Here is a 20590-nt window from a genome sequence, read left to right on the forward strand (position 1 = left end):
AACAACAACAACAACAACAACAACAACAACAACAACAACAACAACAACAACAACAACAACAACAACAACAACAACAACAACAACAACAACAACAATACTTACAGAATGCCTTATCCCCTTCTCTCTAGCCGTTACTTGCGTTTTAGCGTTGCCCGACCTGGATTCTCCTCATTCCCTTCTTGATCTTCTTAACTCGACCGAGCTCGCCTGCTTACGAGCGTACGGAGTGTTGACCCGACTCACTTCGCCAACACTCCGATCTCTCCTCCATCAATCAGTCGTCGTCAACCCGTCGGTCGTCAGTCGCAAATCACTCGTCACCCCGCCAACTCCTGCCGCTTGTCAGCGCTCTCGCCCTCGCCCTCGCCCTCGCCCTCGCCCTCCAGCGACGACAGCAGGCCCTCCTGCGACAGGGCCAGCAGGTCGCTCCGCAGCACCTCCCTGCGCATCCGCCGCTCGGTCTCGAGCCGGGCCACGCACGCCCGCAGCTCCGCCAGGGTGGTCTCGCGCGCCCGCAGCGTCTGCCGGAGCGAGTCGCGCGCCTGCTCGAACCCGCGCGCCAGTCGCGCGTGACGGTTCAGCTCCTCGCGCACCGCCCGCCGTGCTGCCGCCGACACGCGCTCCGCCCGCAGGAGGGAGAGCACCGTCGTCGTGATCTCGGCGTCGCCGTCGTGGCCGTTGCCCGGTGAGAGCGCGGCAGTGGGGGTAGTAGCAGTGGTGGTGGTGGTGGCGGTGGCGGCGGGGGAAAGAGTCGATTGTCGTTGTGCCGCTGCTCCTGCGAGGGCGTTCCGCGTGCGCGCCGGCGTCGGGGTGACGGGCACGCCCTGGGCCGTCTTGAGGCGCTTGGCATCTGGGCCGCCGGACGTGACCGAGGCGAAGCTACTCCCGGACTCGGGCATCGACAGGCCTCCGTGACCGAGGCCGGCGCGGCTTGGGGTGGTGTGCGGGCCGCTGATCTGGGATCGGTGGGGCGGCTGGGCCAGCCGAGGTCGGTGCAGGCGCTCGGCCTGGTTCGTTACCTCGACCAGCTCCTCGGCCATCTCTGTGTCGAGGTCGGACAAGTCAGTCGCCGCGTTTCTGCTGGGCGAAGGAGCATCCGGGGCGGCCGCGCCGTCGACATCAGATCGTTTCCTCTTGGGCGTCGGGGTCGTCGTGCCCGCGCGTCGGTTGTTGTCCGCGCCGCTGTCGTCACTGTCCTCATCCGAGCTCCAGGACGCTGCCCCAGCACGCGGGACGCCGCGGAAGATGCGCTGCCTCGGCCCGGGCGTGAACGGAATGCTGCTCGCGGGCGAGTACAGCGGCCCGCTGCTCGTCACGGCCGACGCAATGTCCCACTGCGGCGTCCCACCACTACTCGCCGGACGCCGCTCGCCGCTCTTGCCCGTCGCTTTGCTGCCGAACAGAGCGTTCGCAGCATCCTGTCGACGGGGAGTCTCTGGGCCTCCAGCGGACTGCCCGTTGCTATGATTACCGTTCATCGGGCCGTTGCTGCTAGAGGCGCCGCTTGCGACTCCAGCGCCGCGCTGCTGGACGGTGCGGGGGCGATTGAAGACAGACGCCTCATTGCGCGCGCTCTTCTCCCGGGCCCTCGCCGTGTCCTCCCACAGGAAGAACCTGCATTGCTCTCCCCGCGGTTTCTGGCAGGTGTAGAACCGGCGCCCCTTGTTGGCACCCTCCTTCTTCACCTGCAGAAACGACGCATCCAACGCGGGTTCGCAGGCGCCTGTGCGGGGAGAACGAAACTCGACTGTCAGATTGAGCGAGGACCGGGATGCAGTCTATGACGTGGGCAGAGGATCCGAACTTACAATACCAGGTGCCGCCCTCGAATCTGCCTACCGCGGAGCTTTGGTGGCCTCTCTGGGCTCGAGTTGATTTCGAGGAATTAGTGGCTACTGACATAGGCTCGAGCCAGCCAGCTGGCGCAGGTCCGTTTGCATATATATATATACACGTATATCAGTTCAGGGGCTAATAAGCACCCCTGGCCTCCTGACAATGGATTCGGGGGGTAGAAAATTGGCGAGGAGAACAATGCAGAGTCGGTGATGAAGGTGACGATGGGTGCGTGACTCCAAAAACACGTGCACGGTCGTCGGGCGGAGGGGCAGCGCTGGAATGACAAGAGGTTGGGCAAAACTCGCAGGGCGTTTTCCCTGTGCCATGTGAGTGGCTGGTCCCGGCGACCGAGATGGGATGAAAACGGTCACGACCATGAGCGCCCGGCGAAACACCGGCATGGGAAGGCGCTCTCTGCTGCCAAGACCATTGTTGATTGAGCTGGGAGTGAATTAGGCGACAGCTGTGACCACAGTACTATATCGCAAGTCCATCAATATATACCCGGTTGTGGTGGACTGGGACAAAGACTCCCGGACCCACCAGGCTTGCAGCCATCCACATCTTCCTGCAGGCAGCCCTGTTCGACTTCCTTCTTCTTCCATCATCATCATAATCAATCAATCTACCATCTTCCATGATAATAGAGATCTTGATCTATCCATCCACGATAGGTTATAAGCCCTCTTCGGAGGCTCCTGTAGTTATTCGATACTTTCAAAACTACAGCTACCTTCAACCATCAACCGCTTACAGATTTGCAGCTTGAGCGAACTATAGCGACCAAATCCATTAAATCTATCGCTTCCTACTACGGATTTCTTCGTTTTCGATATCTCTACTAATCGTTTAACTCTCTAGACTTTCAGATAAGCGGACAAATCAAGCGATTTCTGAAGGTTATCTCTATTATCAAGAACCAGCGCCTCTATCAAGCGATCGGGGCGACTCCTATTAAGAACATTAAGATCTTATTAAACCGATAAGATTCTATTAAGATTTCCCTCTTTCTATCAAGAAAACAATAAGAACTATCAAGAACTAGCGACTCCGACTCTAGAGATAGATATAAGACCTATAAGACCTTAAAGACGTTTCTTTATATAAATAGGCCTATTACCTAAGGGTAACTAGTATCTACCGTCTATAGGAATGGGCGAGGTAGTAAACTATTTCCTAGGGAAAGATCACTTAGAACTATTACCTAACTATATATATAATACTCTTAAAATGTCGTCTAGGCTGTTTAACGACCTTATACCTAGGTATTAAGAATAAGAAGATAAGGTAGATATACTTAAGTATCAAGATATAGAAGAGGAAGACAATACTTAGAATAATATCCTATAATAGATAATCGACTTATAGGAATTAGTTAACTATCATTAGAAGGAATATGATGTAGTCTTTATTAAATAATTATAAGCTCTTGCTTCTAGTACTCTATCTATAGAAAAAAGAACTTTTGTATTACTCCCTACGCTTGCTAGCGAGGAAGATCTAGAGGTATAGGATATATAACTACGGTTATCGTTAGCGCTATATAAGCTCTTCTACTACCTTGATAGCGATATCCCGGAACCGGATAAGGATAATACTATCGCCTATAATACGTAGGAGGTAGACCGAGTAGATATCTACCAAGTTATTACTATATCTCTAAAGAAGTTAAATATCTGGTTATATATAATATATATTAGCTAGTATCTAAAAGTCGTTAATCCCTAAACAATATATAAGAAAGTCTTTAAGATATTATAATATAGTACTATTAATATAACTTACCTCCTTATCTAGGAGTATATTAAGATTAAGCTATCTAAGTTTAACTTTATAGATCGCTATATTAACCGACTCTATATTCTCCGTTAGCGCCTATATAACCTAGGTATTGTTAACCTTCTAGAGATAGACATTTATCTAGTATTAATTATAATTAAGGAAGGCTATCCTAAGCTCTATAAGTAGAATATCTAGAAGATAAAGGATAAGTCCTTTACTTAGAACGACCTTATTAAGGATATGACTAAGACTTGTATTAACTATAATATAAAGAAGAATTTTATTAATATTACTATTAGTAATAGTAGCGATAGTAGTAATATTAATAATAATAAGAAGAATATAGATGATCCCTCTAAGCCTTTGTCTAATAGGAGGAGGACAACGTAAGGTAACATTAAGGACCGTGACTATAATAGATACTTTAATTACGAAGTCAAGTACTATAGTGGCTATAGTTAGTACTATAATCCTAAATAAGTCTATTAGGCCTATAACCTAGAAAAGGCACTAGACTCCTAGCTAAAGAAGGTACACTTCCTAACAAAGAAGAATACTCTATTATTAATAGTAGTACTATACCCGAACTCGGGAGTAGCTAATCTAGTGATATCTACCGTATGTTATATCTTCTACTCTACTAACTTTACTTCTATCTAACTATCTTTTCACTCCGGCCTACGGATTTAATAGGATTTTCGTCATTCCTATTAACTTCTAAAGTCTAATAGGCCATTAAGGTAGTAAGAGACACCATCTATTACAACTCGGTAGCGGCCGACACTATGTTTAATGATATTAAGTGGTTTACTAAGCTATACCGATTACCTAAACTAAGGGTATATCTTTCCTTATCTGGCGATATTACCTAAGCTAATGAGATCGGTGTTATTATATACGAAATAGTTCTAAGCGATGGCACGAGGGTAATGATTAAAATCTGAGAGGCTCTTTATAATCCTACCTCCCCTGCTAATTTGATCTATATAGGGAAACTAATTAACGAAGACGTCTTCTAGAACTAGGTAAACTATACCTTATATATAGGCAAAACTAGCCAGATTGTTATAAAATTTAAACGACTTGGCGATGTCTTTGTTATTAACAATGCTAAACCGACTATACTTGGTAGCAATATCGCCAGGGCATCTTCTCCTGCTATAGCTATCTTTATATCTATTAATTACTATATTATATATTGCCGCCTTATATATGTAAGCAAGGCTACTATTAAAGTAGTATATAAAGACGCTAGAATCGATCTTACTAATAAGGATACTAATACGTTCTATAAACCCTATATTATGGAAAAAGCGACTAATAAACTAGGTAAACGTACCCTAATATAGGCAACGATACCCTTCTACTTCGTCTGTATAGATATAGTCACTTATAAAAACCCTAGCTACCTAGGTTACAAGTATAGCCTTTATATTATTAATGTCTAATCAAACTAGTATTAGGTTAAGTATAGCCGTACTAAGTCAGAAATGTTCGATAGGCTAAAGGACTAAATCATCTAGATATATAACTAAACCGGTAAATATATCTAGATATTCGGACTCGACGGTAAAACGGAACTCGGCTAGTCTAGTAGGGATTTCTATAATAGTAAACTTGTAGTATTTACTGACATTAAAGGTATCACTATCTTGAAAACCACTCCTTCGAGTCCCTAGTAAAATAGAAAGATTAAACGCGTAGCTATAGATATTATTTAGAAGGCACGAATAACGATAATTACATATCAAATCCCAGAGGTACTATAGCCGTTTATTGTCGATACTATAGTTATAGTTACTAATCTTCTACTAACTAGAGCCAATCCTAATAATAAAAGTCCTTATAAGCTATTTACAACTATATTAAACATACTAGAAGAAGCCTATAAGCTATATATCTACTATCTATATACCTACTTCTATCATACCTACTACTATATTAAACTAAACAAACGGGATAGAGCTAACAAGTTCGGTCCTTGTACGGAGAAAGGCAGGCTTATCGGATATATAGACATCTATAGTAAGATTTACTAGGTTTAGAACCCATATACTAGTACTATCATTAGAGTTAGTACTATCAAGTTCAATAAAGGCAACGACTATTACAAGGATAAAGATAATAATCAACCCAAATATAAGGTAGTATTTATAGATATAACCATCGAAGAAGACGAATCCTCTCTTAAGTTCTACTAGTATTACGAACGCAACCCGATCCGGCCAGAGACCTAGGGACAAGCTATAGAAGGCCCGCGCCAGGCGCTAACGAGTATAACCCTATAAACAATAGGTATAGTCGGGGTACGGCCGGAGGAACGAACGGCCGATTCGGGGTATAAAATGTACCTATTAGACCCTAGATCCAAGAGGGAGGTTTTAGCTCCCTAAGGATCAGTCCTCTAAACAACCTACCTACCTATCCTAGAAAAGATAATTGACTCTCCCGCCTACGAACCTAGCCCGAACTAATCTAGTAGGCCCTATAATAGTACTACCTCCGTGACAAGTTAGCCTAGTAGCAGGCCCTCCTAATAGTTTCTGATCCTTTAAACCCTTTGTCACCTAAGATGGCACCGTTACCTAGTCATTTGACGCCCTTAGCGGCAGAAGGGGGATCCTTAAGTTAAAGCGAGACTCTTTCGGCTTAGTATCGACCATAAAACCACTCTGAACCTCCTCTACGTATCCCTGCGTCTTCTATGTCGGACTCTTCGCTACCAAATCCCGATCGTAAGGAGCTAGTCCGCAACTTAGAAGGTCGAGTCAAGGAACTAGAAAGACTACAGTAACTGTAAGATCAAGAAAAGTTCCTACTTGAGAAGTTAGGATTGCCGGAACATCCGAAAACTTTGAAGCGACCTCGATCCCTAACTAAATCCTCTGACTCGAATGATTCGGGACATCACCCTAAGGCTATTAAGGTCACCAACTTGATTCGGTTTACTAGTATTATAACCTATCGTTAGCGTTAAGAGTAGCTCTAAGATTTATAACGTGCCTTCTAAGGAGATCCTAAGCGGTTTAAAATATTATAGAATCGTATTCTATTTGTACTCGATTATATAGATAAATAACCCCGAAACCGTTAGTATAGTTACTATTAGAACGTATTAACCGTAGAATACGAGTAATTAGAAAATAACTAGATATTATTTGAGGAATAGACGAATACCTATATAATCGATCTTACCGATCAAGCCTCTTAAGCTATAAAAGCATTAAACTTAGCTTGTTAGCGAAACGAATAGTCCCTATAGGACCTTTACTACTATCTTAAATCGCTAGAAGCCTAATTCCCTCGCTAAGATAAGAAAAGTCGGGCTTTAAGCTTCTATACCAAACTATCGCCTTTCCTTATCTAATATATTGATCGCTATTACGCCTATCGCCTAGAAACGTAAGAAGGAATGGTATAACTAGCTTTGCAAATCTAGTATAGCTTCTAGCAGCCAAATTACGTATAGACCGGCCCCTTTTCGCTACCAACTCAAGATTAACCATATTATACACTAAATACATTATACTCTCGTACATTACCCTTCCGTTATTATATAGACCCTGTAACGAAACATCCTCCTGCTCTATAAAATGCTACGACCCCTACGTCTACCCCTACTCCTAAGTCCTAGGGTAGTAACTTATATTTCTAGTATAGAAAAGAGGGACACTTTTCGAGAGACTGCCTAGAGGCACCCCAAGTTGGTACCTATAGGCGGGGTTAGTACCCTAGTCACCGTGGTTCGGGACGTTCTCGCTAGGGAAACGGGCGCTACTCGCGGTAGACCCCGATACCATAGGAACGCCTATAGGGGATAACATCTAGAGGGAACGAATATATATAACTACTATTATAAGTATACGAAAAGGCGTTATAGTTATAGTAGACTTGGATTTATATATAGAAGTTAATATCGTTAATTTTACCTTTGTTTAAAATTATTAACTAAAACGACTTATTTACGTTCTACCTACGATTCGATGGTTTAATAAGATAACTACATTATCTTGTAAGGTATATTAAGTACCTATCGCGTTAACTAACAAATACAGAATAACTCGTTAACTCGATTACACTTACGTTACGGTTAGCCGCGATACTAAAACTTCCCTAATCCTCCTAGGAATGCTTACACTTAGCGACCTTACTATTTTATTATTTCCTTTGGAAAACCGTTAGTGGTTTTTACTAGAGACTGACTTAGTCTAACTCTAATACCCGAAGAGAATAGAAAAGGACTACCAGAGGGGAGCTCGAGTCTTTATATTAACTACCATTTCGGATATACCTATAGATCTATTCCCTGACGAAGAAGAACCGAAATCCTTAGGAAACCCGGAAGAAATCCCTTCCAAGTTACGAAATTTCGCCAACGTAATAGATATATCAAATTCTAGTATCCTTCTATCATTTAAGGCAACCGACTACAAGATTAACCTATAACCTAAAACTATACCTCCTATTAGACCGATCTACCTGTTATCTTGATACGAACTTGATATCTTAAAAGAATACCTTAATAAGAACCTAGCTAAAGGAAGAATCTAACCCTTAGAGAGTTTAATAGCTAGTCTAGTCCTATTCGTACTAAAGAAGGATAGGAGCCTCTATCTTTATATTGACTACTAAGGATTAAATAAGATTACCTAGAAGAATCGCTACCTGTTACCACTTATTTTGGAAATCCTAGACTAAGCATCCGGAGCCTAATTCTTTACCAAACTCGATATCAAGGACGCCTACTATTAGATTTATATTCAAGAAGGAGATAAATGGAAAACCGCCTTCTAGACCTAATATAGGCTATTTAAGTACCTAGTTATACCATTTAGCCTAACTAATATACCTACTACCTTTTAGAATTATATTTACTAAGCATTTAGAGGGTTACTTAATAAATTTTATATAGTCTACTTAGACGATATTCTAATCTTTTCTCCTAATTGCGAAACGTATATAAAACATATCTAGAAAGTCCTTAAACGACTCTAGAGAGTATAACTATATTATAAACCTAGTAAATGTTCATTTTACAAAGACCAAGTTAATTTTCTTAGGTTTATAATAAATCGATAAGGAATTATAATAGATCCTATACAGATTATAATAATAGAAGAATAGCTAGAACCACAGACCTATTATAATATCTAAGTATTTCTCGGATTTGTTAATTTTTACCAAAAATTTATTTGCAATTTCTCGTAGATCGCCTACCCCCTAACAAGTCTGCTAAAGGGGTTAGAGAAGGGGAGGAAGCTAGGACAAATCTAGTTCAATCTCGAAGAACGAAAAGCATTTCAAGAAATTAAAAACAATTTCAAATTGGCACCGGTTCTCCGGCACTTCGATCCTAAAGAGCCGATAATCATCGAAATAGACGCTTCTATGTTTACGATAGGGGCCGTCTTATCCTAGCAAGCAAAGGACTCTCGAAAACATCCCGTTACCTTTTAGTTAGCCAAGTTTTCAGGACTAGCCTACCATTATAGTACCCCTAACAAAGAAATGATAGCGATTATAGAAAGCTTTAAGCACTAGTGACACTATCTAATAAGGAATCCCTATAGAATTATAGTCTATTTAGACTATAATAACTTATAAGGATTTATAAGATAAACCAAACTTAATGGTCGTTAGGCAAGGTAATATATATATCTATTAGGATTCGATTTCATTATTAAGTACTAACCTAGAAAGCGAAACCCAGTAGATAGCCCTTTAAGAAGACCAGATTACGAGGAAGAAAATCCTCTTAGGAACCAAGAATAGTTACCTATACTTTAGAATAAGATGGCGAACTATCAGAAGGCGTAAGAAGCGTAGAAAGTTTCGTAAGCATTTTAATGCTAGATCAAAGTCTAATCGTTAAAAGTCAATCTAAAGGGATTATACAATATAGAGAAGGCATACCTCGAAAGAAGGCCGATTATATTATAAAGATAGGCTAAAGAGGCGATAAGACTAGAATCAGCTTCTACTATCTAGCCGTTATAAACACTTAGAGAGTGTATCTTAGAGCTCTAGAGATCAGACCCCTTGACTTAAAGAGTAAGGGAAGGCCTAAAGAAAGGTAAGATAAAAGGCTAGCAAAGTATTAGCAAAGCCAAATCGTAGTCTATAGGATCTAACGGCGAATTGCTCTATAAGAGAGCACTTTATATTCCGGTAGAGGAAACTATAAGGCAAGAAATCCTCTAATTACATCATAATAATGCTAGAGCTAGGCACTTTAGGCCCGAAAGAACTAGCAAACTCATTCGAAGGAAGTTCAACTAGGAAGGCCTGGCAAGAGACGTCAGAAATTAGTACCGAACATGCTACATTTACCAGATAAGTAAACCTAAACGGCATTAGAAATATAATAGCTTAGAATCCCTACCGATACCTAGCTAACCCTAGTAGGAAATTAGTATAGATCTTATTATAGGTTTTCCTATAGTGAACTTCTAAGCCGAAGAAAAGAATATGGTATTGGTAATCGTAGACCGATATACCAAAATAAACCACTTCTTCGCTATTAGTTCGGACATCACAAGCTAAAAGCTTACTAAACTAGTTTATAAAGAAGTTAAACTCAAATATAGTATACTAAAAGGTTATATAAGTAACTATAGCTCTATCTTTACCTTATAATTTTAGGCAGATCTCTACTACCTAAACTAAGTCTATAGAAGGCTTTCTATAGCATTTTACCCTTAAACCAATAGATAGACCAAGCGAAGTAACCAAATATTAATATAATATCTACGCTATTTCGCCATAGCAAACCCTATAATTTAGGCACGAATCCTCCCTAAAGTAGAATTTATTTATAATAACGCTATTAACGTAACTATAGGACTACCCCCTTTCCGAGCATTAATAGGATATAACCCTATAATCTCGTCATAAATCAGGGACGATTCGCCAAAAGGGAGGTACCACCCTAACGCGGTAGAATAGATCGAAAAGTTATAAGCATTACAAAAGTAACTAGAAGACCATTAGAAGAGAGCCGTATAAGGTTATAAATATCATTACGACAAAAAACACTAGGAAAAGACATTTAGGAGAGGCGATTTTGTCTTACTTTTAACCTAAAATCTTAGACTAAAAACACTAACAAAATTAATACCTAAGTTTCTTAGCCCATTTCGAGTACTCGACCTAGTCGGCTTATTAGCGTATTGACTAACGCTACCTATATAATATACCTAATTATATAACGTATTCCCTATCTTATTACTCGAACCATAGCATCCTTGTAGCCAAAACGAGGTAGAACAGATGCCAATGCCTAAGTTAGAAGATAATAATAAGTAGGAAGTTAAAGAAGTTTTAACAGAACAGGCCGACGGCGGGACTCAGTGGTTCCTGGTGAAATGGAAGGGGTAGCCCTCTGAATTCAACTAGTAGATAGACGAAGAAGATATCGCCAATACATAGGGTGAAGTACGCAAGTTCAGGGAGCGTGTTACGACCACGGAGCGCCTCCGACATGGTGCTAAGAAGCACAGGAAGAGACCAAGAAGAGGGCGCCTATAGAAAATGCCTAGATATATATCCTAAGGGGAAATATACAAACTAGGGAGGGGGCGCGTTACTATAGCAATACGCCCTGACGTAGCGATCGAAATACCATAGAACAGGGCCCGAGGAAGGCGCCCTAGGAGAGGCCCTAAGCCGTATCGTAAAAAACCATATTTTGGGCCGACATTACGCCAAAATAATAACAAAGAAGGCCTTACCGAAATTAACAAAAACATTCGCATTATAGCACTACGAACCGGTGGAGCGAATCTATAATACCAATTCGGGGCTAAAGGGGTATCTACTTTATATGATCAAAAAAAAATGAAAACAAAACAAAATATAGCCACCCTGAAAACCCCGCTAAAACCTACTATAAGAGACGAACTCCAAGTCTACCACGTGTTTATCTAGGAATCGGGCTACCTCGTCCTCGCTATCTAGGGCCCTTACTATAAGTGTACCTAGTTTAGTGATGAACTTATACTTAGCCATTTACTAAGTAATATAGCCCTTGTCAATAGGCTCTAGATAAGGTAGTAGCGAATACCGCTAGATTATAAGATCTTATAGCACCTATACCGTGTTAGTAAACAATCGGGTAGACTAAAACATAACCGAACCTACCGTACTAGCGTTAAACTTAGGCTATAGGTTAGTAGCCGCGATCATATACTTGCGATTAGTTACAAACTTACTATATACTAGCCATTGCTCCTATAAATATATCAGTATCCGCGCCAAATCGCAAGCGAAAATAAACAGGTTCCTATAGAAGTAATCTTCTTGCTACTATTGTCGATAAGGCCTATATTAGACTAGTAATACTTCTCGACCGCCTCAAAAGTAACAGCCATATCGTTTATAAGTATAATAATATAATAGCGACAGCGCTTACTAAGTACAAGCAAATCCTCGGAGTCAGCTACATCCGGCTTCAGGGCCGAAACGACCTTATATATAGACCAAATGATAATTATAAGATTAACTATATCGCTAGTCATAGCACTAGTAACCTAAACCATTATCAATACCTAGGGAATCGCTCCCGAAACGTATACTTACTAGGAGGCAGCTCGTCTAGTAGCCCTAGTGGCACCGAAAACACTTAAACAAGCTAGTAGTAGGATATATACACTAAACGTCAAGGGGAACCTCGTCGTTCGCGTTAATATCCTTAATAGCACCACACAAACACTATATATATAGTAGCAAGTTAGCTACGCTAAGCTACTAAATCTCCATAATATCACCACAGACACAAGAATAAAGATTTGAAAAATGAAAAATGTGTTACGAGCAGCCGAAACAAGAACGTTTTACAGAGGATAAGGTTAAAGATTAGAAGAGAATCGAGAACGAAGAGCGGCCCTCTGAGAAAGTCAAAATATCATTTCTATCGCTATGGCGGAGACCTTCCTAGCGCCGTGGTAACTACCAGACATGTTCATAACAAAGCGAATCTTTAGATGAAAACACTCGAACTATAACTATAACAATGGCGATATAGCTACGAACACAAAGGCGCCTAGTACCCACCTAATTATAGTACAATCGCGACCTAAACAATGAGTATAAAATACTAAAAGAATGTTAAAACGCTACCACGGAACAAAGTCAGATTGAAGCTATTCCGACAAGGCCTACAGATAGGCCCTTTGAGAGGGAGAGTAAATTGTCACGAACGTAACCTGATCCGGCCAGAGACCTAGGGACAAGCTATAGAAGGCCCACGCCGGGCGCTAACGGGTATAACCCTATAAACAATAGGCATGGTCGGGGTACGGCCGGAGGAACGAACGGCCGATTCGGGGTATAAAATGTACCTATTAGACCCTAGATCCGAGAGGGAGGTTTTAGCTCCCTAAGGATCAGTCCTCTGAACAACCTACCTACCTGTCCTAGAAAAGATAATTGACTCTCCTGCCTACGAACCTAGCCCGAACCAATCTAGCAGGCCCTATAATAGTGCTACCTCCGTGACAAGTTAGCCTAGTGGCAGGCCCTCCTGACAACCGGGCAATTGTCTAACCGAAGAAGGACACTCTATTAGAACAATCAAATCTATCGCTAATAGATTCTTCTATATTGCTAGCAATTACTAAATTGGAGCCGAAAGGTATATCAAATGCCGAATATAAGGCAGAGACGCCTATTTAACCGGCAAATCAATTAGGAATGCTAATACCTTAATTACTTTAATCGCTAACTATCGTATCCTACTAGGTACTATCGTCTACTCTAACAGAGCGGACACCATCGCTACCTATCTAATTAGTACCTATCTAATCGGTACCATCGCCTATGATAATAACAGAAGAATAGGATAAGTTTATCTCTTTTATAGATGATGACGCTATCCAGGAAATCTATTAAGAAGAAGCTCCTATACTATATAATTACCTGTTAGCGCCGCTTACCGCCTACTCCCTATAGATAGAAGAAGCAATGGGAGGGAGACCTTATAGGCAACGGACGTCCTATTATAGGGATCTATCGTAACTAGGCTTCTATATAAAACTAAATAGTAGTAAACTACTAGGTTAATATCTTACCTGCTACTTAGATAACTAGAGGTTAGCCGAATCTATTGTCTTTATAGCTATACCTATTAGTATTAAATATGATATTACTATTATCTAGGACCTATTAGTTCTAAAGAACTATCGCGAGGCTAAACGTAAACCTAACTTTAAGGACTAGTAGCTCCTTATAATAATTAAATAAGACTAGAGTCTATAGAAGAAAGATATCTATAACCTCGTTAAGAAACGACCTAGTATATATATCTTATCGAGTAAATAGGTATATAATGAGAAAACCGATCTATCTACCGGCTAGAAAACTGCCTGTATAAGATAGGTAGTCTATAGTAACTTTGATAAAGGATCTTAGAAATTATAAGACGTCTACGCTACTATCGTTAATAGTATAATAGTCAAGCTCTTCTTTACTATTGTTATAATTAAAGATCTCGAATGTTACTAATTTGACTTTAAGACTATATTCCTTAATGCGCTAATCCCTAAAGGAGTAGAATACTACGTTAAACTACCTCCTAGACTAAACAAACTACCAGGAAAGGTATACGAACTAAAGAAGGCACTCTATAGTCTACAATAGAGTCTACTTTACTAGTTCCTAGCCATTAAACTAGTACTTAAAGAACTTAGATTCGAATTAATCCCTTCCGACATCTATCTTTTTCGCTATAAGGAGACAGGCGTATTACTTGTCTTATACGTAGATGACCTTCTTATAGTAACGACAGATAATTCTATTATTAATAAAATTCGCGACTAGCTAAAGGTAAGATACGACCTTAAAGAGCTTAGGGAAGTCAAACGATTCCTAGGACTAGATATCTTACATAACCGGGCGAACTAGAAGATCTTCCTATTATAGGAGACGTATATCACTACATTACTATATAAATACGATATAGAGGCTATTAATCTAGCCAAGACTCCCTAGCGTTCGAAGTTCAAACTACTACGTATCTAAAATAAAATAGAGGATAAGAAGGACTAATATACTACCTGTACTAGTCAGTTAAACTAGCTAGCTTGTAATATATAGATCGACATTATATACGCTGTTTCCTATCTTTATAAAGCGAATAGCAGCCTATTATAGGAACATTTAGATGCCCTATAGTATCTATATCGCTACCTAGCAGGTATACGTTCCTATAGTATTAAACTCGGTAGTAATATAAAGATCAACGACTTAAAACTAACTGCTTTTATAGACGCCTCCTAGGCTAACGACCCCCTATACCAATATTTAACTAGTAGATATATCATCTTTCTAGCTAGAGGACTAGTATTATAGAAGACGAAGAAACAAAGCTTTATCGTACTTAGTACTACCAAAGTAGAGTTTACGAACCTAACCCTAACTATATATTCCTTGTAGTAGGTTTCCTAGATTTTATAGGAATATAGCTATCTATAGCTAACTACGCCTATTATCTTTACTAATAGCAAGAACATATATATCAACGTAATAAATCCATTGAATGCTACGCGTATACGTACCATTGATATTCGGTACAAATGGATCATCGAGAAACACAAGGAGGGCCGTTTCCTCCTAGAGCATATTAGAGGCACTGAAATAGCTGCGGATGGATTGACCAAGCCACTAGAACGAGAGAAACATACCTACTTTCTACGGCTACTAGGGATATCGGAGAGATAAATACCCTAGGCGGTTTAAACCGCACTACGGGCAGATGGAACTGTAAAGACAACTATATGTATTTGTATCTAGACTACCGTTTTGGGGAAAAAGGATAGGCGACGACGTGGCTGTCTGTAGGGGGGTGTGGTAGACTAGGACAAAGACTCCCGGACCTACCAGGCTTATAGCTATCTATATCTTCCTATAGGTAGCCCTGTTCGACTTCCTTCTTCTTCCATTATCATCATAATCAATTAATCTACCATCTTCCATGATAACAGAGATCTTGATCTATCTATCTATGATACCGGTGGTTAGTTGCTGACTAATTAGTTTAGGACTACTACCTGTCTCCTGATAGGTGGGGCCAAAACCCCCGGACATGCCAATATAGCCGGACAGGTACGCGTCTAAATCTGTGTCCAATTTTACCAGCCAACTCCCTATACTCGAAGATATAACTACTGCCATAAGCCTAGTTAAACCTACTCTCCTATATACGATACCTCTGACTGACCAAATCTAGGAACCGGCTAGTATACAGGCTACTAAATGGCTCCTTACCGCTTAAGCTCGCCACCGAACTAGCCGTTTACCCTATAGAAAGCAACCTAGTATTCGGTACGCGGCTTAGCTATTTAAGACTAGAAAGACCTAGGTTAGCCGGCACTTAAAGTCTTTAAAGGATACTAGACTTCTAGCTACTAGTAGTAATATAGTTAGAAGACCTCGGTTACTTCGAAACGACAAAGATTCTGCCCTCGAAGGATATATATACTAGCTTATCGAATCTAGTTCTCTTATTACTAAAGATCTTCTCTAGGATACTATTAACCGTTTATAGGTATGTCGTAATCCTCCCTGCCCTCCTGTTAATAAGTACTAGTAGTTACGTTAGAAATAGGATTATCTATAGTTTTAGCTGATATTCTTTAAATTAGTTAAAGTAAATTAACTCTTGGCCGAGTAGTAGGTAGAAGAACTAGAGATATTCTTTAATAAGCTTGAGGATATTATTAAAAGCTTTAAGATTACTATATCTAGCTATTAGAATATAGATAAGACTAGATATATATTTATACTATTAAATAGGTGGTTTGAGATCTTAATAGTTAAAATAGATAAGAAGAAGAAGGTTAGTATCTTCTTCTTTTCTAAGTATTAGTTTAGAATAAGTGTTAGTTTAGAATATTAACTATAATATTTTATTAGCTAGAGATTCTAGACCTTTATAACTAAGAGTTAATAAGTATAATTAGTACTAGAAATACTATTAGTAATACTATCTTAATATTCTATATCTTTAAATAGTAGCTATTAGAAGATTAGGATATCAAAGGTCTTAATAAGGAGATATAATTCTATAAGTTAGAGATAGTATTTAATAATACTAAGATTATAATAGATTAGATATAACATTTTAATAAATATTCCTTTGCTATTGAACTAGTACTAGCCTCTCCTGGCAGTAGTCACATACCCCTAAGACTAAACCTCCGTCTGGTCAGATAGAGAGGAGTGTTGGCTTAAAGTGTCTAGTGTATCTAGGCACTCGTGGATGTAGCAGACAAGTCTAGCCTCCTAGACAGCGGTTACGATAGGCACAGGGACAGCGACAGCGATGCCCCTCTGGGCAGATGTAAATGAGTCCACCTACGTGGAAAAAGATAGCCAAACTCACAAGTGAAAGAAGAACCTCGCCATTATATAAATAATACTGTAATAGTAGTCCGTTACTATTATTGTTGATCCCTTCTGTAAAAAAAAAACTGTCTGTCGTCCTTGTTCTCCCCTGGCACCTCCTAGATAGGCACCCCCTATTTATGTCTAGTATATATATAACTTGTTTGGAACCGGAAAAACGAATCTATAACCTGTGCCCCTCTAGTTATACCAAGAGGTTCCTACCCTAGTCTACTATCTATACCAAGTTCTAGTAATATAGTATAAGCTTCGAGGAATGGTTTGGTTATAACTATTATAACTATAGTCCTATTCTTGGTATATACTTTGTTAACCTGGATAATATTACCCCTAAAGATTCGGTCTATATATCTATACTATTAGAAGAACGTATATACTAACTACTTATCCTAGATAACTTTATAGGATATTATAACCTTAAACTTTATAAATATTACCTCTTGTTTAATATTATTATTATCTTCCTCCCTCCCTATTTAATATACTTTATCTAGCTAATAGATATAGGAGTCTTTTACTATCTTAAGGAAGTATATTAATGATATCTCTAGTAGGTAGTTCGAAATAGCAATCTTATATTTACCTAGGCAGACTTTATTAGAGGATTCTAGGAAATCTAGAATACTAGTTTCAAACGCCAAAATATCATAGTAGGATTCGAAAAGACTAGTCTTTTTCTACTAAACTAATATATTATAATGGACTAGATTAGGGAGAAAGTATTATCTAGTACGAGCATTAGATATCCTATAATGATTCCTAATAATAAGCGATAGGTATATATAAAAAAAGGTATTAACTACATTTAAGAGTAGTATCTTAAGCTTTTCAATTTACCAATATAAGAATACTTTTAGGATATTACATTAATAGTTAATAAGGGTTAGCTAGTATATAAATATCTAAATAACTTCGCTAAGGACAAGAGAGCCTATCTAGCTATACTATTAAACTAGTACCAGCCTCTCCTAGCAGCAGTCACGTACCCCTAAGACCAAACCTCTGTCTGGTCAGATAGAGAGGAGTGTTAGCTCAAAGTGTCTAGTATATCTAGGTACTCGTAGATATAGCAGACAAGTCTAGCCTCCTAGATAGCAGTTATAATAGATGTAGGGACGGTAATAACGATACCCCTCTAGGTAGATATAAAAGAGTCTACCTATATAGAAAAAGATAGCTAAACTTATAAGTAAAAGAAGAATCTTATTATTATATAAATAATACTATAATAGCAGCCTATTACCATTACAATTAATCTATTCTATAAAAACTATCTATTATCCTTATTCTCCCTAGTACCTTTTAGATAGGCACCCCCTATTTATATCTAGTATATATATAACTTGTTCAGAACTAGAAAAACAAATCTATAACCTATGCCCCTCTAGTCATACTAAGAGGTTTCTACCCTAGTCTACTATCTACTAAGAAAATATAAGGCCAACTTATTAAGCTAATAGGAGAGGTTATAACAAGTATAACTATCTAGTAGATTTAATAGTTTTAGGAGATCTAAGCTTAGAAGAGCACTAAGGCAATTCAAGATACTAGCCGAAAAGCTACCTATATTACTATCAAGCAGATTAAACAAGAGTATAAGGAGGAATACAAAGTCTAGAAAAGGCGCCTAGAGAACAAGATTCCTAGTACTAATAAGTATTACCTTTATATAGTAACCTTTACCAAATTCCTAGAAAAGACTAATAAGAACGACTATCTTCCTCTTAATAATAATAACCTTCTCTAGGTTCTACCAAAGGAGCATTAGCTACTAGTATTTTTCGACTTTAGAGATAAAAAAGAAGTCTTAATCCCCTAGTTAGCTAAGAAGTCGTTATTAGAAGTCAAACTCCTATCCCCTAAATGTCTATTACAGTATATAGCTATCAGTAGGTCAGATCTAACAGACCTACTAACAGGGATGATAAGCCAGGGGTTATAGATATATATTTAGACAACATCCCTAAGTACCTCTAGCACTTAGAAGAATCAACACATCTTATCACCACTTCTATAGACCATACCAGTTAGTCTAGGAATACTACCTACAGCGCGAATACCGCTACGGTATCATATCTTATAGCTAGTCCGAGCTATAGTCATTTATAGCCATCAAGCTATAGCAAGTGGTGCCTACTACCGGTTCGAATCTACGATCTTCGTTACTATTCGCGTTCGAACGCCGTAGGAGACCATTTACCCGAGTTAAGCGACTATACCCCTCTGCTCCGAGCAGACGCCTAAATGGTCAAAAACGACGGCAATAATAATATTATCAAGAACCAATAAACAAGTCTAAACTACGGTAAGCGCGTCAGACCTACCGCTTTATCGTCAGAAACGCCTACCGGCGTTAGATTTAGAAGCTCTCTCTAACGGACCTCCGACTCCTTAAGCTAGTAGCATCTCTCGAGGAGGCCGATAACTATACTACTTATACTTAGGACTTCTATGATTACCTAATAGACGAGGATTACCCGGAATCCTAGACTCTTAATAACTATACCCTAAAAGGACTCGTTAGGCACTTTATAAGACTCCTTCCCCGGCTCTCGAACGAAGCTCTTATTCTACCGTTACCACTAGTGGCAAGAACTACGCTAGAAGTACGAGTTTAGGAGGAAAGCTAGTATAGGGGACCCTTAGAGACCCTAAAAACGCCAAGTCCCGAAGACCTAGTTTAATAATTTACTATACTACCGGAAACCGCCCTATAAAGGATAACTTTACCTATAGGCCTACTAGATCTACTAGAGACCCTAAGGACCAAGCTAAACCTAGTAGGTCTAAGCGGATAGGGTAACTAGATATTAAATAGACCTATTAGAGCTACTTAAACTGTAATTATAACTAATACGTTAAGGGAACTTCTAGAAAGGGAAGAACCCTAGTAGGGACCTTTATAAAACCCCTAGCTAATGGTCTAGCAAATAGGAGGATTACTAATAATAACGCTAACACTAGTAGGGGATAACCCTATAAGGGGATATATACCCCTCTTACTACTAGACCTAATAGAGGAAACAATTATAAGACTGCTCTAGAGGGCAATGGTTAGACTTCTTTGGAACGCTATAACCGACCAAGCAGACATTAGTTCCCCTTAGCTATAGCTAGTACGTGTAGCGTTATAACTAGCAATAGACTAAGCCTAGAAGATTACCAATATTAGCCTACTTTAGCTAGATGCCGACCGAAAGATTATAAATAGCTAGCTAATCTTCTATTATAAGAAGATCCGTTATTATACTAATACTAATCTCTAGATCGAATATATCTATAATATAATTAGAGGAAACGTTTCTAAGGAGCTTCTCATATAAAATGACCTATAGGTATTATTCTATAGGTTAGCCTTATAGTAGTATAAGTAATAATTATCGCTAACCAAGAAGGAGACCTTATACCTAAGTACGGAGATATAGCTTTAAAGGATTAAAGAACGATTCGGTATCTAATTTAACTAAGCAGGTCAATAACTAGTTTAGAATAGCTATACTAAGGACAACCTAGCCTTAGGCAAATCTATCTATAAATTCGCTATAGACCTCTTCTACTATACCCGAGT

The 20590-nt window shown here is 39.6% G+C and overlaps 1 protein-coding gene across 1 annotated transcript; it reads right to left on the bottom strand.

Moving 5' to 3' along the window:
* Positions 1–202: 202 nt before the first annotated feature.
* Positions 203–1940, bottom strand: P884DRAFT_294168 (uncharacterized protein; the record flags this gene model as incomplete). The annotated part of the gene is made up of 3 exons (XM_069444262.1): positions 203–1778; positions 1809–1831; positions 1901–1940. 3 exons carry the CDS (start codon positions 1938–1940, stop codon positions 318–320), a joined length of 1524 nt encoding a protein of 507 aa, XP_069294847.1. The 3' UTR covers positions 203–317.
* Between the last annotated feature and the right edge of the window lie 18650 nt (positions 1941–20590).

The sequence above is a fragment of the Thermothelomyces heterothallicus genome (assembly GCF_042370625.1).
Source record: "Thermothelomyces heterothallicus CBS 202.75 unplaced genomic scaffold P884_scaffold_25, whole genome shotgun sequence".
Classification (NCBI taxonomy): Eukaryota; Fungi; Ascomycota; class Sordariomycetes; order Sordariales; family Chaetomiaceae; genus Thermothelomyces; species Thermothelomyces heterothallicus.